This window comes from Aquila chrysaetos, chromosome 4 (genome assembly GCF_900496995.4).
Source record: "Aquila chrysaetos chrysaetos chromosome 4, bAquChr1.4, whole genome shotgun sequence".
In the NCBI taxonomy this organism is placed as follows: domain Eukaryota; kingdom Metazoa; phylum Chordata; class Aves; order Accipitriformes; family Accipitridae; genus Aquila; species Aquila chrysaetos.
Window position 1 is genome coordinate 70,634,429 of NC_044007.1, and position 27,049 is coordinate 70,661,477.

General features: G+C 40.9%; 2 protein-coding genes across 3 annotated transcripts; one reads left to right on the top strand and one right to left on the bottom strand.

Annotated features, from left to right (window-relative positions):
- Window positions 1–18,547: 18,547 nt before the first annotated feature.
- On the bottom strand, window positions 18,548–25,767 carry NDUFS6 (NADH:ubiquinone oxidoreductase subunit S6). Its single transcript, XM_030012561.2, has 4 exons — window positions 25,604–25,767; window positions 24,701–24,754; window positions 20,609–20,731; window positions 18,548–18,694 (listed from the first exon to the last, which is right to left on the bottom strand). The coding sequence occupies exons 1-4, from the start codon at window positions 25,727–25,729 to the stop codon at window positions 18,629–18,631; spliced, it is 369 nt and encodes a 122-aa protein (XP_029868421.1). The 5' UTR covers window positions 25,730–25,767; the 3' UTR covers window positions 18,548–18,628.
- Window positions 25,768–25,780: 13 nt separating this feature from the next.
- Window positions 25,781–26,717, top strand: MRPL36 (mitochondrial ribosomal protein L36). 2 transcript variants are annotated; one of them, XM_030012562.2, is made up of 2 exons: window positions 25,781–25,883; window positions 25,961–26,717. In XM_030012562.2, the coding sequence occupies exon 2, from the start codon at window positions 25,971–25,973 to the stop codon at window positions 26,295–26,297; it is 327 nt and encodes a 108-aa protein (XP_029868422.1). In that variant the 5' UTR covers window positions 25,781–25,883; window positions 25,961–25,970; the 3' UTR covers window positions 26,298–26,717. The 2 variants fall into 2 exon arrangements, with proteins under 2 accessions (XP_029868422.1, XP_040979100.1); XM_041123166.1 differs by having other exon boundaries at window positions 25,804–25,894.
- The last annotated feature ends 332 nt before the right edge of the window (window positions 26,718–27,049 follow it).

Here is a 27,049-nt window from a genome sequence, read left to right on the forward strand (position 1 = left end):
CAATACATTTTGTTTTATTTCACCTAAACCAAGTAAACTTACATGGGGGCAGTTATAATACAAGGTTAGAACAAAAATTGGTTTCAAAATGCTTTGAGGATAAGAAAACATTGGAAGAAGTCTTCAAGAAGAATTTTATACCTGAGCAAACATAGCTACATTGTATGAAGATCTCAGTAAGAGCTTTTGGTACAGATACAGCAATTACAGAAATCTTCAGTGAACAGTCTGGCCCATGAAAGGATTTACACAGGAAGTGGTATTAGGGACACATAATGAAAAATTAATATAAAGCAACAGTATAAACATGTGAAGAGAGTATCAGAAAGATAAGGCACAAAGCAAGATTTGGTTAACAATGAACATTAAAGGCAACAACAAGCAGTTCTATAGCTATACTGAAAAAAAACAACTCAAAGGACAAGATAGGCCCTAGAGGACTCTCTCAGAGTTTCTCTCTGCATTTACTTTTTAAAAACAATCAACAAACAAACAAAAACACTACTTAATGAATTACATTTGAACCCTCTTTACAGTAATCCCTGGAAATATTAAGCAGTATGCTTCAATCACATAGAATGAGGTGATTTAATAAAACAAATACCACACACAAAACAATCCATATAGTTTTACCAACAGCTCATCATATTAACTTCCTCTCTTAGCAGGCTGATTACCCTACTTCTCCCCCCTTATCTACTAGGCTACATATCACTGTTAGTTAGGCTGCACATTATTCCACACAATATGCCTAAAGCAAGCTACGGAAGGCAGCCATGAGATGGTAACAGATCTCCACACAACCACCGCCTCTTTCTTTCCACTTAGTGTACTAATAATCAAGTGACAGACCTGACATTTCTCACCGATTCAACCCACAGTGCTCTCTCTGACCACATGTGGAGAATTTTAGGATGTTGTCTCAGCTGGGAAAAACATAAGGCCTGCAAGACTAATTCATGCTGTGATATCCACCAGTGAGCAGAGGCAGCAAAACCAAAATTTCTGTCCAAAACCACTGCGTGTCCATCTAGGCCAAAGGTGTATTTTAATGAGATTCACATCACAGTTCAGCTAAAATTCTGTTTTGACTATGGACCAATACTGCCTGCTCCAGGGGGAGGCCTGGGCAGCTTTGCATTTGACAGTCACGGATTGCTGTAGGAAATCTGGCAGATTGCAAGAATCAGTCTGATTGCACAGTACTACAAGGCAAGGTAGCTCATAGCTTTTTCCAACCCATTCACATTTTTGTTGTGAGCCTAACCTTGCTTTTAAAATCCTTTCATCTAAATTCTGTTCTTCCTTTTCATGTCATGGCCTCTTCGTTAAGCCTGTGTCCAGTCAGTAACCACAACTGCAGAAGTGTTTGGGTATGACAGAGTAGGTTCAGGGAGCTCAAAGCTTAAGGCAGCTATGGCTGGAACACTCCGAAAATTAGAAGCCAGCCATTTACAGGTCTCCTGGCCCACTGCAAAAGCATTATTCCCTGGATTTACAAATTTGCCAAAATGTGAAGACATGCTTTGGCAAGAGAGAAAAAGATCCCTCTTTCTCTCTGACAATGTAATTGTTTTCTTGCCAAACACCAAGAATTTTTAAAGAGCAAGCTATTTGTTAATGGTGGCACAATTATTTTTTGGCAAATTCACAGCTAGACTTTCTGTTCGAGCTTTCATTCTTAAAGAAAATCAGTTAATATATTTAAAACAGATGGTAGAAGGTTAGAAATGTATAGGCTCCAAGACGACCAGCTTCAAAGCAAATTCACTCCCTTTTTGTTTTGGTGGGGTTTTTTTAAATGCAAATAGAATGCTTCCTTTAGTATTGTGTGAGGATGGTTTGTGTCTTAAGGGAGAGGAGTACAAGAGGAGAACAGCAGTCTTACAGTCTGGGTCAGATTTGAGAAATGCCGCAGTATCTCCTGCTCTGTCTCTAGCAGCTGCCTGGTACCTGTTCCATTCACTGCTCTTAATAGGTAGACCACAAAATGCTAATAAATAGGTTTCATTTTGCTTGGCTAATTAAAAAACAAAAGCTAGAAAAGAGTTAGTGAACAGATATTTGCTATTTGGCACCTTATGTATGTTTTGCCTAGATTCACTTTCTTTCGTCAGGCTTGTATTTAATCTGGTTTGGTCTACATATAGTTATACCAGAGTCTTACAGAGAGGGACTATTAACTCTGTTTTACTTGATCACAGCCCAGAACACCACTACCCTTGAACTTGCCACTTTTTCTATATCTGCACATAACTGCAATTGACCTAATAAAGGATTTTTTCCAGGCAAACTCTATTTACATAAAACGTTAATTTAGACTATTCATTTATCTTTTCTGATAACGTAATTTAAAAGATATATGAAGAATGAATACAATTATCCTTCCAGGCAGTTCTGAGGCATTTTATTTTTAGAGTTTCCAAGTTCTTCTATTTGCAGCTGGTATTGAATGTTTTCTAAAAATTCCTCCATGTAACGTGCATAGATATTTTCTGTATTAGGAAAAGAAATCAAGACAAAAATTTAGAACAAAGTTTGCTGCCTCTCAATTTCCCTTTTGACCCTAAATACTCACTAGCTCTCATCTTTTCATCACTACTTCTTTTCCTATCCCATTAAGTCCCGCTGCCTCCAATTCTCCTTTGTTTCTGCTTTCACGTCACTTATCAGTGGCTTATGTCAAGACTTAAGTGCTTTTAAGATGAAGCAGATTATAATGAGGTACAGATTATATGATTTAAAATACTTTTTCTTTGTTGCCATTGTAAAAAGCCACAGAAGTATATAGAAGATGTATAGGAGCCATAGATGTACATAGCAAATGTATGTATCTGTAAGTCTTTCATACACCCAGACATGGACACACATGTTTCTTGGCATTTTGTATTCAAAAGTAATAAAGTTGGACAGAAAATATTTCACAGGTGACCTGCTGCCAAGAAGAATTTGTATTATTTTTGGTCATTTTGAGTTATGAGGTCTCAAGATAAAAGAAAAGAACATTAAGAATAAGCCATTAAGTCACTTAACCAAACAGTCCTAAAGGAGTTTACTGCTCAAGTGAACCACATTTCACTGTTCCTCTACCTGCTGTAATGAATGATACATGAAGCACTTCAGATAGTACCATGGGACATCAAAGTGATGAGCTGACAATGTGACTTTCCTCGGCTTCACTGGCAAGCCACCAAAAAAAAAGTATTAAATCATTGTGGGTTTGTTTTGGGTTTTTTTCCCCCCAACTTTTTCCAACTGTCTAATAAACACATACATATTTTTAGCTGAATGACATAAGGCTCTTTTCCCCCCACTCTTCATAATAAAGTAAGTACCGCATAATATTGCTTTGTAACTAAGTTAGTATTTACCAACATGGAATGCTATCCTTATATTTGTAAAAATATTTTACAAATATCCATATAGGGAAATCCTCATGCAATGAATATGACTCAGTAAAGACAGTACAGAAATTAAAAGTTGGGATAAAAGAAAATAATCTAAGCCTATACCCTCGCTCCACCTTTTAAATGATATCAAGTAGTAATAAAGTAAAGGAAGAAGGAAGATTATTCTATGCTTTTTTTAACGTAAGACCTTATTTGGAAAACTAGGTAAGAATGCAAAGGAACATGGCAATTACAGAATTACACCACATAAAAATCACATGCCCAGCTCCAAGACCAGAAATCATAGTGCTAATATTTCCTGTATAGCAAGACATGGGAAAGATGAACATACCAACTTGTAGACTTGGCCTGACAACAGCCAGTGAGCTAAATTGTCAGAGCTGAAGACAGACAAAAAGAGAAGGCGTGTGTGTGTGTTTGGATTCAGAGTCCAAAAAACATCGCTTGTGTTTCTACCTCAGTTATCCTTAAACTAACTGGAATAATAGCCAAGTAGTTAGAATATCTGCCAAGGAACCAAAGCTCTGATGCCTGTGCCCATTACTTAAAAGTTTGCACTGTCAGCCCTTGCGTTACTAAGCATACCCTATACAACAAAGTCCTCTTACTGTAAGCAAGCAGCCGTATCCATCCTTCTGCTAACATTTTGCCATCATCCAACCAACTCAGCAGGAATTCATTCACTCAAAGAAACCATGCAGGAGGAAAGCAGACGCTAGCTTAAGAGACTATGACAGCTAGATGTGAAATGGTTTAGGATCCCTGTTCACACTTCCTTATGTTGTTTTACATTAGATGATCCCTGGACCAGAAAAATCCCCTCCACCAAACCAGACATAGTCTGGAGAGCAAAATAATCTATGGATGATAGAGAGTAAAATGAAATAAAACGGGCATTTCCTACGATATATGTTAATTTTTTTTCCCCTATCTCTACCACTATGATTCACAGAAAAGGTTATTTCTTCAGAGGTTGATGTGCAGAACCTTAACTAGTCTATCAACACCAAAACCCATGAAAGCTTTAGACTAAAATATTTCTACGCAACGTGTATTCCCACACCATTTTCACTTGACCGTGGATGTAAGTTCCCACTTCATTTAGCATTAATTTGTTTATGGAGCTCTGTCACAGATGAATTATTAAGTCATCATTATGGGGTTAACTCAGAGTTTTATTAATGATCAAACGACAATCAAATGGTCATTAATTGGCGATTGAATGAAAATCAAATGGCAATGAAGTGGTGATTAAGCAATAATTGAATGTTAGTCAGTGATTTAGGCAGCGGTCAAACAGTCTACTACTTCCTACACTTCCAATAACTAAGCTATAGCTGGATATATGTGTGTCACTAGCATAGAATACACTTTTAGGCATAATGTAAAGTATCGGTTATAGATGTCGGATGCTGGGTCAGGAGTCTCTCAGCCTCGAGGAGTAACCCTGAGAGATGTCCCTGCCGAGGAGGCAGGGGACCGCCACCACGCAGCCTGCCGCCCTGCAGGAGAGCTCAGTGGGCTCGGGGAACAACCAGGAATTTTTATGGCCTAAAAAGCAATTGACTCAAAGTCAACCTCCCGCTTTGGTGTATGTCCAGGTGCAGCAGCTTTAGCTTTGTCTAGTCTCGGCTCAGGCTGGCACCGCTAGCTCCTGGTAAGAGGCGGCCTAGGCTCCTTCGTGCCCGAGACGGTGCGGCCTAGCACAGCCCTCGCAGGCCGCCCAGCCGGTCATGTCTGAAGCGAGGCGGCATGGAGCGGCGGCACCCATCGCTGCGAGGGACTGCGAGAGCTAACGCCTCAGACATTGTGGCGGGGCAAGCTCTGCCCAACGACGAACCCCGCATCACGACAAACCCGCAGAGCGAGGAACCGCAGGTGAAAAGCAGCCGATCAGCAACAGGACAACAGGACGGGCAGGTCCCTGTTCCGATAACGCTGAGCAGGGCAGCTCCCCCCGCACGGCCAAAGACCAAACGATGGTCACATCTGCAGGGAAGGAGAAGTTACTCCCCAAACGACCCCCAAGCCCGCCAACCCATTTCCCGAAGGTTCTGAAAGCACAAACCCCGCATGACACCTAATTAGCCTAACGAGTTCGAGTGCCCGCCCAAAGGAGGGGAAGGATGATAAGAGGACACAAACTGAAGCCCCACGCGCACGCACCCACCGGGACAGGACCCCTCGGCTGACTGGACCGACGCTGGACCCAGGACCGGTGAAATCTTTCTCCTCTCTCTCTTTTTTTTTTTCCGTAATCCCTACACTTTAACCCTGTAGACTTCACCCCTGTGAATGAGCGGCCTTGTGGTGCTTTGGTGCCAGCTGGGCTTAAACCTTGACAAGATCTTACTAGCTTTATAATATCAGCTTCTTTTCAGCTTCCAGATATACTGATTTTTATCAGGTTATGTGAAAAATTAATAAAAGAGGATGGTATACAAAATTAATAAATGGGAGAATGAAATGGAAATTCCCTAAAATACCAATAAACTACCTGCCAAGAAACCGTCATTGGCTAGTGAGATGATCTGTTTCAGCAACACAAGCATTTGAGCATTGAGTATGAAGGTTTGTTTCCTTTTTGAAAGGAGACAAAAACATTGCATAGATTATGACCACATAGGTCATCAGAAGTCGGGTTATTCATAATTCTGACCGTGCATGAAGCACAGACAATTTCAAGACAGCAAGTCTGACGTGCTTCTTCCTCTTTGACTTGAACGGGTACAGCACAGCAGACCAGGTTTCTTGATTCACACATTTTATTTTCAAGCATTTTTTTCTGTTCCAACAGCAATACAGTAAGTTACAGACTGTAACAACATAACAGTAACAAGTCATAACAACAACTTCAAATGTGGAAGTGATTAACTTCACCAAATAAAGTGAACAACTGTAGCAACCTCAAGAAACCAACCATTTTTTTGTTCATTAAATAATGAACAGAAGTGTTACTAGAACTGTTGGAAAAACCCTCTTAAAATATGCGGGAGAGGTTGAAAAAAATTCTTAATGGAATGGGACTTATTTTTCCCAAAATACTTTTTCTTTGCAACATATTTTTCAAGTATTCAGATAGAACTTGAGAACTGAAAAACTCAGTCACAAGCTGGAAAATTAGGGGTTTCACTTGTCATGAATTAAATAAATAAATAAATCCTGGTTTGGGTATTCCTCCCTCCACCACAAACACACATATCCCAATATTTGCAAAGAAAACAATCACAGAAAAAAAATATTATTATTATGAAATTTTCAGTACTTTTCAGTCAGTTAAGAACTTTGGATAAGATCCTGCTTTAAGAGGGTATAGCAGATCATAGTCACAAGTAACAACATAAACTATTCATGCATATGATCATAACAACACAACTGAAATAAAATAAAAAAACAGGGGATACAGAAAATGTTCTACATAATCAAAACTTAAAGAACAGGGGACACAAGGAAAAATCCGTATTTTAGAAGATGTAAGGCCAGTAAATGTTTTTAGTACATTAAGAAAAGTTTTATGCTATTGTTATGTTTCTATCATTAGATGAAATTAGAAATAGCTAGGTGGCAGATTTCAAAAAGTTGTTCCAAATGAGGAAATTCTTGTCAAACAAGGATGTTTCTCATTAGGCAAGGCCTGACACCAAGCAAAATTGTTATCCAGAATTAGAAAGAAATACAAAACCATGTCTGATTATGCAAATACTTGCAGAGAGCTAAAAAAAGACACAGATAGAACTGCTTACAAAGTGATTTGAACCACTCAGCTGAGCACACCTAAGATCAACGGAATTTCATACAATCAAGTGCAAGGTCACACTGTCAGGAACAGAACTAGCACACAAAACAAATCTATAGCATAGGAATTGCAATGAGAGAGGATCCAGAGGGCACAGTGGACAACCAAGTCTGTATAAGCTTCCAGCACTATGCTATCCAAGAAGGTGAATGTGCTCCCTTGTATACAAAGGGGATTCCCTCCCCGCTATTTTATTTCTGCATGCAGCAGCAATGTGCTTAATGTTATTATATTCACTGTAGCTAATCATATTTTAAGGTGTTGAAAGATTGCGGAGTGTTGAGTTACAAAAAAAAAAAAAAACCCTCATTCTGTGCATCTTAGCAGAAGAAAACAAAGGTTATAGGATACAATATATAAAAGCCTTCATGAAAGTAAAATAACAGACACTAATCACTCACTCTTTTAATGGAGCAGGAAACAATACGAATGAGCAGCAAGATGCTGCCATCAACAGCATCTTTAAATATTACCATAGTAGCTTTCTTGCAGTTTTCTGAAGGCTTACCTGTGTTCCAAGAGGTTAGATCTGTCAATATCAGTGACAGTGAAAGCTCTTCAGCCACTTGTTTTCAATGTTATCCGGTCCCACCAGTCTAAAGGTCTTTACTGGGAGTATATGCCTAACATCCTTTCCATTTAGTGTTGGAATAGAACATATTTCATCATCATTTAACATAAGTATCCGCTGTTTTCCAATCACAAGACATTATTTATTAAATATGTTCTCTCTTTTGAATATTTCTGATATTTTCATCTTTTTAATGTAGACCACTATTAAGGATTATTGTTTGGGGGTTGTCATCGTTTGGGTTTTTTTAATATACTTTAAAAATCCTTCCAATTGCTCTTAGCATTAATAAAGATAGATGTTTCACTGATATGTCTTAGGCTCCCGCAAAATGTCTCAGTATGACGACTTTTAATTTATGCTAATTGGCATAAACATCAGACATTTCATGATCAAACAGTAAACACTTTATTCCATGGCTGTTCTTGAGGAAGATGCTATTATCCAACACAGGAGATGCTGAATGCTAGCTACTTCATCAAAGCCATGGAAAACCTGAGAAGCCACTGTAATCCAGAGTGGCACTGAAGAGGGTTAGCAAAGCTTAGAGAAGTACAAGCCTCTTAATTCCAGAATCTGGTAGAGTATCAAGAGCACCACAAAAGCAATACTGACAAAAATAAAATTACGGTAACCTTTGGAAGCTGGGACTTACGTTTGAACAGAAACAATCCTTTTTCATTTTCATCCCAAAAAGGAGTGCAGATTTCACATATGTTCTCTTAACTGAGAAAGTGAGAACAGATATGAAGTCCTCTAACTGTCCATGTCCTAAAGCGCTGACTTATTTCTTTATTTTAGTTTGTCTGGATTTGTTAGGCACCAAACAGATGATGACAGTCCCTCATTGTGATAAACATCAGGAGTTAAGGTTTGGTCTTTTTCCACATTGTTACAAAGGCAGAGATTCTTTTGCAACAGCAGAGTTCAAGTCCCCATCACTCTACTGACTACTAGGCTATTTTTGTGGGAAAACAAGTTCAAGTCCTTTCTGTGCCTTATTCAGAACAAGGTCTGGAAGATATTTTTAACAGCACCACTGTTCAATAGAACCAGTGTCTCTGGCCTGATACATATTTCATTTCTACGGATCGAGAATGGACCACTGCAATGATCTAATTACCGTTGTAACACAGTCCATAATAGTTTACAGATTGCAGCCTTGCTTCAATTAATACACATTTTAGAAAATATCAACCTTAAAAATAGAGTCAGGAATGCTGCAGAATCTACTGCACTCCTTGGTAAGTCACACTGTGAAGCCCCCTTTCCCCTGGTCTGAATCTGCTTGTCTATAGCTTCCAGCCACTAGCTCTTAGCCTTTTTAGCCAGACTAAAGATCCCATCATCAAGGTTTTGTTCCCTGCATTTGTAGTGGTAGACCCTGATCAAGTCTGCCCTTAACCTCATTTATGAGGAAGTGCAAAGATGAAGCTTGTTAGATCTTTCACTACACAACACATTTTCTACTCTTGTAATTAGTGCCATGGCTTTCTCTGAACTTTCTCTAATTTAGCCATATTAATTAATAAACCACAGACCTCAAACTGGACACAATATTCAAGTAACAAATGCACTCATGTCAAATTCAGAAAGATATGCCTGCTCAATGCATTTCTATTTATTCCCCCAAACTTCATAAAAGTTAAAGACACAGAATTGAACTGGGAACTTACAGAGATGTGATTATCAACAAACTCCCCCAGTCAAATGTAACAGTCAATGTTTCTGTTACCTGAAGTTATAATGGCTGCTGCTCACACAGGGTAAATCACAACTCAGGCTGTTACAGTTACCACTTCACAGAAATACACTTTTAAAATAAATATGGACAGCATTTTATTTTTCCTGTACAGTTCATTGCATTGAAACACATTCAGCTTTGTGCCAACTTTGGCTGGGTAAGTGGCAGCAAACAGTATCACTGCTGAATCCTCTTCCTTACTTAACAGTGCTTCAACCTTTCGATCCTCAGCAAACCATCAGTAGCTATTACATGGGTTTTTTAGGCCACTGATAAGAAGCTAAGTGCCACAGGGTTGAGAAAGGATGCCATTAAGAGTCCAAGAGGAATGCATACTTTCAGCAATGAGTCTCATTTTACACTGACATTTTCACACCTAAAAATCAGCCACCCTTTAATACATGTAAAACATGTGAAGTGTTGCTGGTTGATTACACAAGGCTTTCATATCTGAATCAAAATATGGACTACTAAGTCTAATCTTCACAGAAATCAGAGGATATTACATTTAACACTTTGAGCTTTATCAACCACTACTTCTAATTTCATCAAAAATACATCATGCTAGCTTGACATGGTCTGGTTTTCCTGTAACTCATGTTGATTGGCACTAATTATACAACATTTCTTTAATTCATTATTAATTAGGTCCCTTATTATTTTGCCCAGAAGTGATGTCAAGCTGACAGACATGTAATTATCCAGGTCATGCCTTTTACCCTCTTTGAATGTTGGCATGTTAGCCATTTTTGTGCTCTTTCTCCAGTATTTCAAAGCTTATCAAAAATCAACATTAATGATCCAGGAAGCTCATTGGACAGCCCTGTTGAAACTAATTATCTAGGCATGCCAATTTAAAAATGTCTAAATTCAGCAGCTACTAAAGAGCAACCCCTTGAGTCCCTATTACTGGAAATTATTTCATTGACTTCCTATTATACAATTACATAATATAACACACACATCTTTTAATTTTCCTATCTTTTTACATCACTTAATTCACCACATCCCTCTCACATTAGACCAATACATCTGTTAAGACTGTTTCTGATTCTGAAGTAATTCAGTGCTTCATGTTGGCCTTAGTTATGCTCACTATCAGTCTTGTTTCCCTTCTATTTTCTTCATTTTCCTTCAGCCTTTTACAATATACATATTACTTAATTTTATAGCTCTACTAGCTGTCCTCTGAACATGGGGATACGTTTGTAATCCATGTGGCCTCCTTTTGCCCTGGCTCTAAGCCAACAAGTAAAATTTCCATATAGCACACCCAACTTTTTTTTTTTTTTTTTTAAACTTTTCTTTTTAACCTGACTAAATACTCCCAGAAGAATCAGATCATCATTATCTTATGGCTTTTACAAATATCTGTGATTTTGCCTTTAAAACAGCCAATCAACCTTTTCCCTACCATTCAGAATTTTGTAGACCTCTATCATAACCCTAAACAGACTGAGAGTCCCAGACTACTCGACCTGTCCTTCCTTCTACAGAAACCTTTATCGTGTTTGCCGTTCTCTAAGCTTTTCCCCATTTTAATATACCTTCTTTTTTTTTTTTTTTTTCTTAATAGGAGGGCCAGAACTGTATGGAAAAAACAAGACGTGGGTAAAAAATTAGTTTAGGCAGCAGTATAACTTATCTTTTTCACACTACTCTTGTCACAATAATTCCCAATACAGACTTGATTTTGCGACCGCTACTGAGTTTTGAGCTGATTTTTTTTAAAAAAATCGGAAATACGATAACCCTAGAATCTCACTCCTGTCTGACACCACATTTCACTTCTTGGGGGGGTGGGGGGGACATGTTGCCCAGTCAGTCTAAAAAGCTCCTTTGGTAATTCTTCAGAATAGCTTTCTCTTTACTATCTCAAATAAACTGATAAGAAGATTTGCCATTTCACTTTCCAGGCCCTTTTCCAGGCCTTCTACGAATAAGTTGAACAGTGTTTTACTGGTACAGCTTTATTATACGCAAACAAATCACAACCATTTCTGGCTATGCTACCAGGACCTGTTGCCGTGATTCAGGAACCAGGCCTGCAGGGCTACTTCTCAGCCACAGGGCTTTAAAACCTTCCCAGACTCCAAAGCCCTGACCCCAAATCATTGCAACATCCAGCTGTACCTTAGTCCCATTCTTTCTCCTGACCCCACACTTCTCTGCTTTGGTTACAGGAAGGCCATTAAGGAGCATAAGCCAAGCAAAATAAACGCAAGCATGTGTTCTGGCTCGACATCCAGGGTTAATACTGGAGACCACAACTGTGCACTACATTGCAACATACATGGGCACAGGTAATGTCAGTAAACCTGCCAAGGGCTGCTAGGAACAATAACGGCCAGCTCAAATACCTCACCGTTCCTTCCCAAAAACCCAAGCAACCCATCCTTCTCAAGTATAAACAGAGCCAACTTGAACTCCCATCCAGAAATCTAGGAAACTCAGTCACCGGATCTGAAAATATCAGATTTCACCACATCCAATTCATAGGCACTGAGTCCAGAAACATACCTGCGCAGAAGGAACAAGAATCAAAATAAACTCAGGAAAGTTTGTAAATCAATTAATCAACAGCATTAGGTAAGAATCTTCTGCCATGTGTAGACAGGCGATAGCCTCATTCCTGATCCTCATGGTTATGAGTGACTAGTAGTCGGTACATGCAAACATCAGCCCCTGTATCCCTGCCTGCGTATCATTTGGCTTTTTTTTTCAGGATGGGCACAAACTGAACATGGAGCAGGTCCAGTTCCCACTCCGTGTGCTGCTCCTGAGAGCGCTCTGCGGGAGGCCACAGCTGATGGGATTTACAGCCGATGGGATTTACAGCTCCGGAGCCGATCCAGAGGGCAACTGCCACAATCCCTCTGTCAGCTTCAGCCCTTATCAACGCTTCATTTCAAATCTGTCCATGCCCTCTCCCCTCATGGAGGGACCGGGGCTGTTGGGGACAACAGTGGAATCCTTGCCACATGGAATATGTTTATGGAAGAAAACCTTTTTCCTTCTGACAATCTTTCCTTTTAAGTGTCCGACCTCCCTTACACCCAGGCACTCCAGGTTACAATTACATCAGGCAGATACCACTCTTCAATCACACTGCTGTACTTCCAACATGCTTTCATTACACAACAGGGATAATGGCATTTTATTATCTTAAAACTTTAAATTAAAAGCAACTTTATATTAACCAAGATGTCTACCCTTAGCACCTACCTGATATGCTTTCCGTATTTACTCATATGCTGCCAAAGAAGTTATTTTTCTGTACAGTCTCACTACCCATGTGAAGCACTCAAAAAAAAAAAAAAAAAAAAAAAACAAACAAAAAAAACAACCCCAACAACCTCAAAGTTGTTCACCAAAAGGCACTGAAACTCCCTGTCCTTACTGTTTCAAGTCAGAGTTCAGGACATAATTTGATTAGGTTAAGATTTAGGACTGTTAACATGGAATCTGCAGTACACATCAGAATTCTCCAATATAACATTACCTTCTTCCCTACGGATAATGAACAGATGCTTAGGGCTAATAATCTTGTTTTGTATCACCATTTGAGGTTTTCTGCTACAGTCGCTGTTACACCAATTTGTTTAGAAATCCATTTTTTAGTATCTAAAACACATTTCAGCAGCTGATGAATTCATTCTAAAGCACATTTAAAGTATCTAAAGCACATTTCACCAGCCCAAGAACCAGGTTTTACATTTTGTAAAGGGGAAAAGCTTCCAAAGAGCACTTCACAGTCCAAAGATTAAGATATTTCCCCAAGTCTAATTAGGTACTAAATCATAGGTCTGCTACCAATCACAGACTATTTAGAGAGGAGAGAGAAGATGCATCTTGTGCTATTTTCTCCTTCCCTTCATCAACAATTCCTTCCTGGAAACAAAGAACCACCTTACTCCTCCAAGTTTTCTTGAAACTGATTCTTTCTTACAACAAATCAAAGTTTAGTAGAGGAATATTATGGCTAGAATTTTTTTTTTTTGTGTGTGTGTGTGTGTGTTCCTAACTACATCTTTTGGAAAAAAAGATTAAAAATCATTCTGTCCCAAGTAAATATACTACAGCAGGCTTCTACGCTAATTTCCCCCTCCTCTTTATATCTCCCATAGAGAAAACAGATTTACATCTTAGAAAGTTATTCACACCAACAGAAGTCAGCGATTTCAATATTTAGACAAGGTTAACACAACCAGAAATTGCCTGCTGTTAAGACAAATCATAAGTGAAGACTGGTAGAGTTTATGCAAAATTTTATGAGGTTGCTACACTATAAAGTCTCTTAGATCATTCTCCTGTTTGTAATTAGTCCAAAATAAAGAGATCTCATTTTAATTATTAATGACTGTAGTGAAAGCAGCCTAGATTTCTTGATCCACACAACATTAAGAGAAAAGTCTAGCCAAATGACTGCCTACTTAGATCACTTTAATTTATGCCTCAGACCAAGTGACAGAGTTCCAGAAAGAACAGGCTTTTGAGTTAGGCACTCTTCTTGAAGCAGGAGATAAGCATTAGAGGCTGTTCCAAAGAGACAACTTTATTATAAGACAACCATTGCTTTGTCAAAGACCTAGTCCTTAATAAAGGGATTGGGGGAGGGCAACAGAAACAAGGGAGAGGACAAGAATGAGAACAGGAAGAAAGTTAAAAAATGTAAAGGAGAAAAATATAGCCAAGGCCAAAGGTTAAAAAAAAGAAAGAAAATACCTCCAAAGCTGCAGCTAGTTTTACAAATTCCATAATGTTTAAGTATATTTTCATTTCACGACTGGATTCACACTGCTTACACTGCTTAGGGATAAGAACTTTTTGCTTGAATTCTAGCGCTCACTAAAATGACAACTCCACTAGAAAGTGCTGTTGATAGCATTTGTCCTGGCATACAGCTGCCAGTATGTCAATAAAAATGTGTGCACAGCAGGCTGAGGAGGACTTCCTAAAGCAGGATGTTTTATCAGCAGAAGATGTATAGATAAGTGCAGTTATGCATATTCTCACAGCATTTATATCACACTAAGGGAAACTAACAACCCCTTTTAAAAAAAAAAAAAAAGAGAGGTGCTTTAAGGCAATGTTCCCAGTGCTCCATCACATCATTTCCATATTGCACAGATTACATTCCTGGCTCCTCTGTTGCACTTCCATAATCTGTACTTCCACATGACAATTTTTGCTTTGTCAGTTCAATCCTTGACACCTGAATGCTGAGGATTTTGGATGGTGAAATGAGCATCAAGTGATTGGATGGCAATGCAAACCTGGAATAATCAATAATGACTGCATAACTTCCAGGTGCAGAAAAATAAGTTCCAGTAATTGTCAGTTAAATTCACCATATCTCAAAGACATCCAAGCTCCACAAGCTGCTTTGTGCGTGGAAAATGGATAATCATCATGTTCCACTTGCAACACCCTGCTGCAATCAGTCAGCAGAAAATGATTTGGGATCTGGAAAGCCTGGGGTGAAAACTGTCGCTACCTGGGCATGCGAGGTCTTCAACGCATATCTTGCTGCACAAGCTACTAGCACTGGGCAATGCTTGGCAAAAATAAAAGCATGTGAAAGGATGATCATCCACATCAGGGTAACATTTACAGCAACGATACGTATCACGTTTTTAATTCTACTTTTTTTGCTCTACTATATTGCTGCTGATTATGAAAACTGAAACTGCTATTCTTCCCTAGTTACACAAGTCCTGATGGACCTCTGAAGAGGGAGACGCATGACAATTTGCACCACGAACTTTATGACAAGGAGAATGCCGGGTCATTTGTCCCTGATCAGTCTATTCCACTGGCAAGACTGAATTGCCAGATGTGCTCCTCAAGGATCCCTGGCTTTAAATTTAGACGACATGCTCGGAGACCACCACGGAAAGATTGAATTGCCTCTCAAAACAACATAGACCAACAGCAGGGAACACACTAAAGAATGCCAACAACGTGGATATTACAGAACCAAACATTTCTATTGCTATTACAATATGCTGTATTTTATCTGATACTTGCCATAGCATTATCTGATAAAAAGTGCAAGAGAATAAGAAGTATAGGGATACTATTTGCCGATTTGGAGAAGCATCTTATGAGAGCAACTTCCAGAGCACAATCAGATGCCACACAACTGAAAGAAGTTTTAAAAAAGGTGCACTTGCATATTACGCCATAGTCATAGTAGTTCTTTGTGCTTTTGTGAACAAACAGGACTTGCTTTGTAGATTCATTTTAGTTACTTATTAATTAGAGGACAGAGCTACTAAGTAATATGAGGAAAAGGATGGATGGTCCTATTTGTTTTGGAAGTTTAAATACACAGTGATTTTCACCAAGAAAAGCTTAATATATGTGGCAGTGAAGAGAAAAGAGCCTATCTGGTTTTAGTACATAAAGGCAAGACATAGTTGTTAAGACAAGCTACACAACAATGTAGAATACTTTATACTCTGTCACTATGGAAATACAAACTATGGTTTGTACTCTGGGAATTGGAGTAAGAGACTATAGTTCCAGCCTGGGATGAATTACTTACAAAGAACAAAACAGTGACTGACAAAATTTAAGTCTTAAAGTTTTATTCCACATTGCTTTCTAGTCTGAATTCGTTGCCCGAGAACTGTAATGCTGATTTTATACTGATGTGTTTTAGTCTATCCTCACTTTGATACTTATGTTTTTTAGTCTATCTTCATAGATCCATTTCCACAGGTATCTGCTTGCAACCACCTCAGTAAAAGTTTCTGCTTTTCCTCACCTCTTTTTCCTGAAGATCAAGGCCAGTGTTTCCACAGGTATGTGGATGGTGTGACTCAAAGTGCAAGACTTCATATAAACAGCCATTCACAACTAGATACACAAACTTAGCACATAGGAAACGATAAGGAGCAAAGTCTGAAGACTTCCTATGAAGACCACCAGAGCTAAGTAGAGACCTTCTTTGTTTCACTGGTGTCAACAGCTTCACATATCACAAGTACTTCAGGAAGAATATCAAAGAACAGCATTCCATAGTTGAGACCAGTGGGATGGGATTTGTCTGGGTCCTCAGCAGATGCCATGCCAATTTAAACATTGTTAATTTATTATAAGCAGCAGTGATCCAAGCAGATATATTATTCATAAGAAAATCAAAGGCCCAAGGAAGAGGACAACATATGATTACTTGTTTCAGGTCACTTTGCAGAGATGATTGCACCATGGGAGAACTGTGCCAGCCAAGACACTCTACAAACTGGTAAGAGAGCCAGACTAAAAAGCAACCAGGTTTATGCTTAAAAACGGACACTGCAAGTTCAAGTAGTTATTTTATATTTAGAGCATGAGATGGACTTACCTACCACAAGACCATTTATAATGTCACATTTATGCTCAGTTGACAGATCATTCACCTAAGGTCAGATAGGCTGAATGCAAGTTACTGGGTTTTATGAAAGGATCCTTTGCCATCTTTGTACATGCTCAAGTGCTACTCGAAAGGCAACACACATTAAGTCTTCTTGAACTTGGCCACTGCACTAACATTGCAAAACTACAACCATCGTCACAGCTATCTAGCCTCAGTCAGACCCTGGGCTTATAGAGTCAGTGCTCAACAACCTACATTGAATTTACAATGCATAACTCTAATATTACTTCCTAAATCTATGTCATTACAAAGAATGAATTAAAGGCCAGTCAGATGATCACTGAAACCAGCAGCAATGGAAAGAAGAAAAAGAGAAGGAAGGAGGAAGAAGGGGAAAAGATAGAAAGGGAAGTTAAGCTGTTCCAGGTGGAATGAATGAAAAAAGCAGAGGGGTGTACACGCATGTGAGTAATTGCAGCATAGCCTCTAAACACAAAACATCTACAGACAGACTTGTTCAGAGCTTGCTTTACGCCTGACTGTGTTGGTTCAACCTCACCTATAAATTGACACGAGCAAGTTAAGCAGCTGTAGGCCCACATGATTTGGTTCAACTTGATACCACCACATTAATTTAACTAAAGTGGTATAAACAGCAGGTTTAGAATCACACCCTGTTAAACTTTGGCCAAGCAGCAATTACTACCTGGGACCATGTTCCATCACCAGCATTTAAAAAAAGACAGTTACTGACAACAGATTAAAATGCTCTCTGGAGCAAAGACCAAAGCACAGACCTTCCTTCTCCAGACATGCACCCTGTTTGAGAGACATGTAGCATTCCGCCATATAAGCATAAGTGAAATTAATGAAGAAGGTAAACGATATCCTACAACCAGCCTCACACAGCCTAGGTGGTGTTACACATAGGTGGATGCTCTCATTGTCCGATTATCTGTATTAAAGGAGTAGAAGCTGCTACCTGAAATGGAGCAACCCCTACTTTGAGTCTGACAAGGCTCAGTTCCTAAAGAGGTTTCAAGGGTGTGAATTCCAAGCAGAATCAGACATTTGTACTCTGATCCTCTCACCTGGAGGACAGATGCTTATGTCCTCACCTTTCACGTGTGCCAGCTTAGATAGTTCTCCAGCTTACACCGATTACCATTCTAAGGCACTGGCTGTTTCTTTTAAAGAAGTAGCAAGTATAGCTACTTAACTCAGGGGTGACCATCTTGCTTCCAGGAGTAAGTGTTGTGCTTACTGAGCATCATAATATCATAATGCTGAGTATCATAATATCTTTGTGCTTCCATTTGTGAATCTAGCTATAGATACTAGGCCATGAACAAATTAAGAGTGTCAAACAATGCCAAAAGACAAACACTTAGGATAATTAATCCCCCAGTAAACATTTACATCCAATTTAGTGTTGAAAAGAATACAAATCTACCCAGTACAAACCAAACTTATGCTGCAGCCAAATGCCCCTTCCAAGCCTATAAGAAATTTGCCAAACAAGGCAGGACATTTTTTCCATGAAAACCAATTAAGTATAAAGCAGATATTGTAATACCATTCAGCTCTCAAATACCCGACAAGCTGGGTTTTAGAAAGGTACAGACTGGACTTTCCATGGTTAAGATAAACACAAACAGTAATCTTGGGATTCTAAATATATTGTTTATTTATAGTTAAATGTTAACATCTGAACAGAAATCTGCAAACATGCAGGGATAATCTTTCAGTGATGTTTCTGTTTAAACTGAAGTCCACAGTAGCCACATGTTCCAGTCTTTGTATCTTTGTCCTGCAAAAATATAAAAATACAACAGCTGCTAGTTTCACTTTATAAAACTTTCAGAAATTACAAATCTTCTCTTATTTATATGTGCCATCTTAAAACAGATCAATATAGCTGAAGTACAGAGTTCAATCTTATTTGAAACACTGGAAGTAAGAACGATGGTATGAGGTTTGTGCTCGATTTCTGTATCCTATGCAGTTTCCCTTCTGCCAGCCTTTTAACTACTAGGCCTAATCTCAACAATATAATTTTAAAGTCAAGCCAAGTGATATCTCTTCAGCAATAAAGGATCTTCTTACCGAACTGGACATCTTAAGTCAGTTCAGTCATATCTGTTCCAGTGTTCTGAAAAGATAATTTCACAATTATTTTAATACAGAATAGGATTTGGCATTTCCAAGTTATATTAAGACAAGGATTTTGGCCAGTAATGTAAGTTGACAGAGTTAGTTGCAGGAAGGAGGAAATTTCAGTAGGATTCTAGGGGAAATTCTAAAAGACAGTGTTTTATAGAAAAGTAGCAGTTACTACCGTATAAAATTTTTTTCTTCTCTCCAAAAGATACTTTTTTTTTTTTTTTAATTTAGAAGTGTGACTAACTGCGAGCTGTTGTTGTAGTCCTCCTTAACATGAAAATAGCCAAGAGTTACATAAACACTAAGGATCTTCTGTTATTTAACAACATGACTATTTGCAGTCATGAAATGAAGTAAACTCATGGTTCCCTTTCCTTGATACAGGATTAGAAGTAAAAAATCCAGACTACCCTCCATCCCCAAAAGCCTGGATTTTAATTATGAGGGCTAGGGGAAACAAGCTGGTCTAATACCATTCTCTCTTTGCAGACATTAGCTTTCAAGAACTAAACCACAGACATCTTGTAATTTGATTGTTGACACAAAAAGATCTCAAAATTCACAAAAACTAAAGCATTCCTCAAGAAGAGTGTGGCACAGGTCAAACGAATCAACATAAATGCAACTTAATCAACAGTGTGCTACGCAAGTTAACTGAAGAACACAAGCTTCCTAAGTTTTATAAATTAGAACCTCCAAGCATTTGACTTTATGATGATTCATTTGACATTATTCCAAGTGCTTGCTTTGTTCAAATTAGAAGTGCTTGTGATTATAGCTAGGAGTCACAACAACACTGACACTAAAGGACATCAGCTCTCCCCCGCCATTCTTTTGGGTATGAAGCAAATGTCAAAGTTTAAGTGAGCAAGCAAAGATTTTAAGACATCTGCAGTCAGGGTCTGCCCAAGAACAATACCTAAGCAACAGGTCATTGTTGATTCCACCAAGGTCATATGACAGTAGCCTCAATATTCTTACTCTCTAGAATAAGAGTACACTGGAAACTATCACTGCTATCAGGGTAAATACAGAGATAAGATGATATTTATTCTTCACTGATTCTCTGACTAAGATAGAAACTTTAAATCTTCAGAACTACCAAGGTTCCCAAAGACTGAAAGAGCTTTGTTTTGTTTTTCTTGAACACGCAGGATTCAAAATAAATTGCATATTCCTAAGAATATTGCAAATGTATTCTCAATCTACATGGTGGCATGTAAATAATTAGAGTAAGTTTCTCCAAACACAGCAGGCCTATTATTTTTTGCTCACAAGGCACTGCTTGTTCATATTAATTTGTAGTTAATTTTTTTTTCCCAAAAAAAAAAAAAAAAGATTGTCCCATCAAACCGATCAAAATCAAGAGCAAGAAATACCTCATAACTTCAAATGGAAACGCTCCAGCTCTTCTGAATAAAAATCCTAATTTTATATTAAGCACCAAATAAGATTAACACCTCGGGTGGTTAATCCTTTTACTTTGTTAAACTAACCTGCCAAGAAGTAGAGGGTCTTACAAACAAGCAAAGCATGCCATACACAGATCAAAAGATATTACCAAGTTTATGTATACTTTAGGATGTCCCAAAGCTCCACCACCACCATCGCATGATATCACTCTGCTTTCAACTTCACTCACAGGCTGCTCTGCTATCAAATCAATTGCAAAATTCTTGTTCACCTGTAAGAGAAAAAAGGAAGCTTTCAGATACCTTCCCCACTCAAACAGAAAGCAAGTGCTGTTTACCATCTCTCCAAGCAGTTCCACTACAGCCACTTTGAGAAGTTCCTGCATATGTTTCCTCCCACCTCCTCCACCAACTCTTAAGGCTGTGCTATAAGCCAGATCAGTGAACTAAGCACGTTGACTCTGCAAAAAGTAATCCCCTTCCCCTGATACACAGGCCATATCAGTGCTCAGGTTTACAAAGTGACCTAAGCAGAATCAGCAGAGAGGTCAGCAGGAACAAGCAGCCAAGAACAGAAGATATTTAACTGACACTGCCTCTGTATTGTGCTTTAGCGACTACATGATAAAATTGCAAAAGACTCACTGCTGATAAACTCAAAAATAATGGTGGGACAAGTAAGGTCAGGAGTGAGTTAAAACAACTGCTGGTAATTTAGAGCCTCTCACCACACACCTTATTCTATCACTGCATAGGAGTCTTAGGAAAACACGAACATGGTGCGTAACAACAATCAGAAAGGCAAATTGTTCAGCATTAGAAAAAAACCAAAAACCTCTAAATGCCACCATGCCACTCTGTAAATCCATCTCATACACACTTCCTGAATATGCACATCCCTGGTAAGTATGGCTTTTTTCCTAGAGCGTGTCTACGTGGCCTGGCAAACATATCCACCTCTAGACAGGCCTGCGACACAGCAGCTTGCGCCTCAGCAGGACCGACAGCACCCAGCCACAGCGCTTTCCTCCCTCATCCACGCCAGCCTCTTCCAACCCAGTCTGCACCAGCACCGAGCAGACAACCATCCCTACCCCTCAGACAAACCTGCTCCAGGAGGGGCCAGCTTTTTCAAAGGCAATGTTATCACGCAAGAATATAAAATAATATGCACACCCAAAGAAGGCACTATCGATATACTGCTCTGTGTATAAGGTTCATAAGCATGCTGGTATTTGAAGGAAGATGAGATTCTTAGGAACAAGATACCTAAGTGTCCATTAAATGAATCCCCGAGAACTACAATGGTATTTTTACACAGTTCTAGTATACAACAACTTAGGACCTTTCACCAAGCCTCCAACTAAGTCTCCCCAAAATCTGCATTTTTGGTACAGCAGTGGAAAAGTCAGTTTTGCCAACAACTGCATTTTCTTTATCCAAAGATGATAGCTAAATAAATTTAATGTAAAATTAACTTTTGGTATTGAAGCAAATTAGCAACATCAAGAACTTCACTGCCTGGGGCCTGTGTCTGCAAGTCATATGTAATCTTTGCCAACCTGCAAGGATTTTTACTGCTGCTTTTAATAATGCTCAAAATGTTGCATCCTTCATTTCAGGCTAAAGGAGGAGGGAGATAGCACCATGATGCCCCTCCACTTCAAGATCAGAAGCGGAACTCCATTCTTCCCAACATTTCTTAACCACAAAGGTATTTGTGGGGAGAGAGGGGAAGCAAGAACCTCTCATCCACTGTACAGCTACGACTTGTCTGTGGTTCAGCCTACTAAACAAGAGAATCTAGGAACTTGCAAGGAAAACATGCCAGAAAAAAAAAACAGAGACTGAGAAAAACTGTGAGGAAGAAAAGAAGTTGTTTCAGTCACATCATGTCCCTTCATTTAAAGCACAGCAGTAGCTAGCGGGAAGGGACCATTTCCCTCAGCACATCCAAACGCACCTTGCCCAACGCGTAATTCAATGAGCAATTTTTTTCCTGGCCATAGTGCCAGTTTGACAATCCCATTGCTGCTTCTTTCCACCTACTTGTCTGTGCCAGCACATGGTCTGGGAGGCACAGAGATAAAACCAAACTTGGAATTGACCCAGGTCCAAAGATCCAGAGGGAAGGCAGAAGGTTGTATTTAAACAGGACCAGCGCTGAGGTCAGTTCTCCTCGCAGCTTCAGCTGCTGCACCAGCCCAACGGAAAGCGTAGAGCCGAAGCAGGAACGGCAGCGTCGAATTAGGTCCTGTGGCACCTTAGGGACTGTACAAGGGCAGGATGACCCTAGTTGGACTGCAGCAGATGACCAGTTGCCATGCTTGCCTGGTTCTGCACAACCAGTGCAGAGAACAGTGATTTTAGCTAAAACACATGGACTTCATTAGCAGTTAGGCTGGCAGAATTGAGGGGTACAATAGCCACATAGTCTGGGCTGTGCCCCCAGGCCTGGCCACCACCCGGAGAGGCCACCTGCAGCACCCAGACGTCCTCACTGAAGGCACCTGCACCCAGAGGCTACGTCCCCACAGAAGAAAGCTGCCGCGGCTGGACCAGGCCGATCACAAGGCACACTCGACCACCCGGAGCGTACTGAAGGTGAAGAGAAGAAGCGACCGAGAACATACAGTCACCCACTTTGCAGGCTAGCTTTAGCTTCAGAAACAAGACAACACTCAGACTACAGACACAGCTGTGAAACCCTAATACTAGCAGCTGAAGCACATTGGGGAATAATGGCAAAGCCCCTAGAGAGAGATCCCATTAATAAGCACAGATGAGGATCGTTTCAGTATTTAACATGTAGGTTTTGCTCCAATTTCACAATTAAAACCTAGCATTAAACCTCGCTCAGCAGATTTAAAGATTGTCTTTTGCTGGAGAAGGAGAAACTGGGTTGAACTGAAAACCCTGGGTGTTCCTCACCACAGAGAGTCTGAAATCAGCTGCTGGCAAAGGCACATCAGAGGGACCAGTGCCCTGTGGAGAATTAGGCTTAAGGAGCATTTCCTACGAAGTTACAGAAGTAGCACAGAAACAGGCATTGCATTTAGGAAAGACCTACTTTGCCACTATCCTCCCAGAAGTAAACTACTTCAGCATTTTAAGTGACATTTTCATTTAACTGTTTCCCATGTAGAATCCCCATTTTTGCCACACAGCATGAATTGAATTGCATCTGTGATACAGTGAGGTAAACTCAATGTGGAAACTCAGAAATCAGCATAATTAGTTCAGATTAATTTAGGAAGGGAATAATTACACACAACTACATTAGAAGTCTACCGCACCATATATTTAAGGCCTCTACTATACATAGACATTTATAGCATTAACACTAATGCACTAATCAGACACTCAGGCATTAAGGAAGACAGTTTAGCTGAAACAATCTCTGCTTCTCTCCAAAAGGCCAGCAGATCCCTCATGAAGCTGTGCTGCTCGATCATTAGAGAGAATTCAGCGCTAAAGGACTTAGAATTTCACACACCCACTCTATTGATAAGCAGCAGCAGCAACAGGCCCACAAAATAACTTCACAGTAGCACACTTGGCTGATGCTAGTGTTACTAGACTTTGCCTTTGAGGCTTTGTTATTTCAGAATACTCTAAATTTTAGTTTTATTTGTCACATCACTGTTTCAGCAAAAGCTTCCCAGGCTCTGGAAGTGAAGTGGCCTCATTAAAAACTCAGTTTGCGTAAAGATCAAGATTTTAACTAAGCAGAAGCAAATTAAGCTTCAAAACACACATTTAAACAGATACATAGATGCACAGTTCAGCAGACCATTTAATTATGTGATTTTTCTGAACTCAAATGGCACTAAAAACATGCTTAAGTTTTCTTAAAACATATGCTTAAAACAAAAAGTGGTCCAAGTTTAAGATGCTCAAATACCTACAACTTCCACAGCCTAAATGTAAGTAAGCACTTAAGAGGCATAGGGCAAGTCTTGAATTTTTCCAAATTTGCCAAAAGTAGGGAGGTACACAGAAGCTACTATAAGCTGTCCTAAAAGAAGACTTTTCACCATAGTGAAAAACACACCAAAACCCAAAATTAAAACCAGTTTGGTTTTGGTAGGGGGTTTTTTTGTTGTTTGGTTGGTTTTGGGGTTTGGTTGGTTTGTTGGTTGTTTTTTTTTAATGACAATCAAGTTGAGGACATCAATATCAGGTATTAAAAAACCCCAGAAACCACCCCCTCTCCCGTGAGTAAAAGTAGAATGAGTTACCTCCTTTTGACGTCCAACAAATCTAACTCTTCTATAATCCTTTTCTTCATATACCTAAAGTATAAAATAAACTTGGTCTTATTTAAAAAGCAATAACCATAAACAAAGAACACAAAGGCTTACAGCACTATCAAGACTAAATGGTTTAAATAGTTTCCTCAGTTTCAAGTATTGTCATCATCTTACAAGTATGTACTGCACAGAAAAAGTAGTTTCTGTTTCTCTCACACAGGAAAATAAATTTTAGGTTGGAAAATAGAAAAGAAGGAGGGGGAGTATTAATCCAGTAAACAGAAGCCTTAGCAATGACCATAGAGACGAACACAAGATTTATTACTTACAATGCTGTTCCTCGATCCCACACTGCCATCTGGAAGGTGAACTAAACTAGGAAATTCAAGTTCCATGTTTTTTTGTTTTTTTTACATTCGAGTCAAGTAACCACAGCGAGGACCTTCCACCACATCTCCCTCTCTCTCTCTCCCATCTCCACAAGATACTACGCAAGCCTCCCCAGCTCGCACGCTCGCTTTTTTACACGAAAGAACAGGGAAAATGGATTAACGAGGCACTGACACACGGATACCTGCCAGCTCCTCAGCTGGGTCAAACCCTGGGTTCAGACCACAACGCCTGGTCACGCCTAATGACCCTCTTCCTAATTAACAAGCCTCTTTTTTTCCGACACCGCACGTACCTTTGCGCCTACGCGCCACGCAAGAGCGTTCGTTTCCACACCGCCTCGCAAACGAAGCGGCACACCGGCGTGCCGCTCGCAGCCCCGGCAGCGGTTTCCCCGCAGCCACCGGCAGGGCGGTCGAGGCGGCCCGGACGCTTCCACCCTCCCCGGGCAGCACCGACCCCCGGGCTTTCCCTCCTCCCGCCGCGGCCCCACGCTCTCACCTGCCCCGTGTGCGTGACCAGCTCGCCGGTACCGGAGGCCCGCACGCCGTAAGACCGAACGGCCGCCGCCGCAACCGGGCGGAACGACGGCAGGAGGAGGCGGAAGGTCGCGCCGGGCGCCGCCATCTTGAGGCGGCCACGTGACACGTCCTCCCACTCTGCGGCGGGCGCAGGCGCAGCCCCTTCGCCCGCCCTTCGCCGCGCATGCGCGGCGCCGCCGCCTGAGGCGGGGAGCTGAGCGGCCGGCTGCGGCGGGAAGAGGGGAGCGGCGGCGGTGCCGGTCAGTGCCCGGTGCTTTCCGTTCGGGGTTTGGGGGTGATCGGGTCGGGTGTCCTTACCGGTTCGCTGTCCCCGTAGGGCTCGAAGCATGCTGTCCCTCCTGACCAGGGTCGCCGGCGGGTCGCTCCGCTCGCTGGGCCGCTCGCCCTTCTCTTCCCTGGCCCCGTGGTGGGGGGCGGCGGTGAGGCGGGCCCCGCCGCTGTGGTGCGGGGCGGCCGCCCCCCGCGCCTCGCTGCTCGCCCTCTCGCCGCCGCCCGGGTTGCTGCTGCTGCCGCCGCCGCCGGTCCTCTTCGCGGGGCTGAAGACGAAAACCTCCTTGAAGAGGCGGTGCAAGGACTGCTTCATCGTCCGGCGGCGGGGCCGGCTCTACGTCCTCTGCAAGACCAACCCCCGGCACAAGCAGCGAAAGCTGTAGCCCCGCCGCCGCCGGGAGCCTCTCCCGGCTGGGAGGGGCGGCTGCGGGGCCCCGGAGGGGCGGCGTTCGCCCGTCGGGCCTCGGAGCCCTGCCTTCTGCCTCCCCGCCGCTGGGACCGCTGCCCCTTCCCCGGGTGACCTCCGGGAGCTGACCGCTGGGGACGCGAATCCCAAAATGGTGTCGGTGAGGGTGTTTCGTCTTAGCGCTGACGTAGAGCGAGTCAAGTTCTTGGCGGCCCTTGCCGTGAACTTCGGACCGTGGATGGGGAGGACTGGAGTGGGAAGCCACAACTTTCAGGACCTCCCGTCGTCTTAGCCGTGAAGCCTTAAAATCGCCTCGCTGTTCGGTTAATAAGGGCAAAGCTGAGTCATTGGGACTCTGAGATCCATTTGTGTTTCATTAAAGCAAAATGAAAATAAACGCTGCCGATTGTGCATTATTACAATATACAACGAATCTTTCTTAAAAAAAAAAAAAAGCCTAAACATGCAAAGCTGTGACAACAGAACCAATAGTTGCAAGCTCAGGTGTGCCCCTCTCAAGGGGCAAATTAATATGAAATATGTTGCATTGAAAGGTAATATTCTAGCTTTTGGCTTGGCTCATAGGTGAGATAAAAATTTCTTTTAACTATTGAGTTGCGCAGACATAATCCCACGTAGCTTCAGTAATGCCAATGTAAATAACCCTTGCTGCTTATCACGGTGGGTTTTGAGGGGAGATGGTGGTATTTTAATTAGTATAAAGTAATC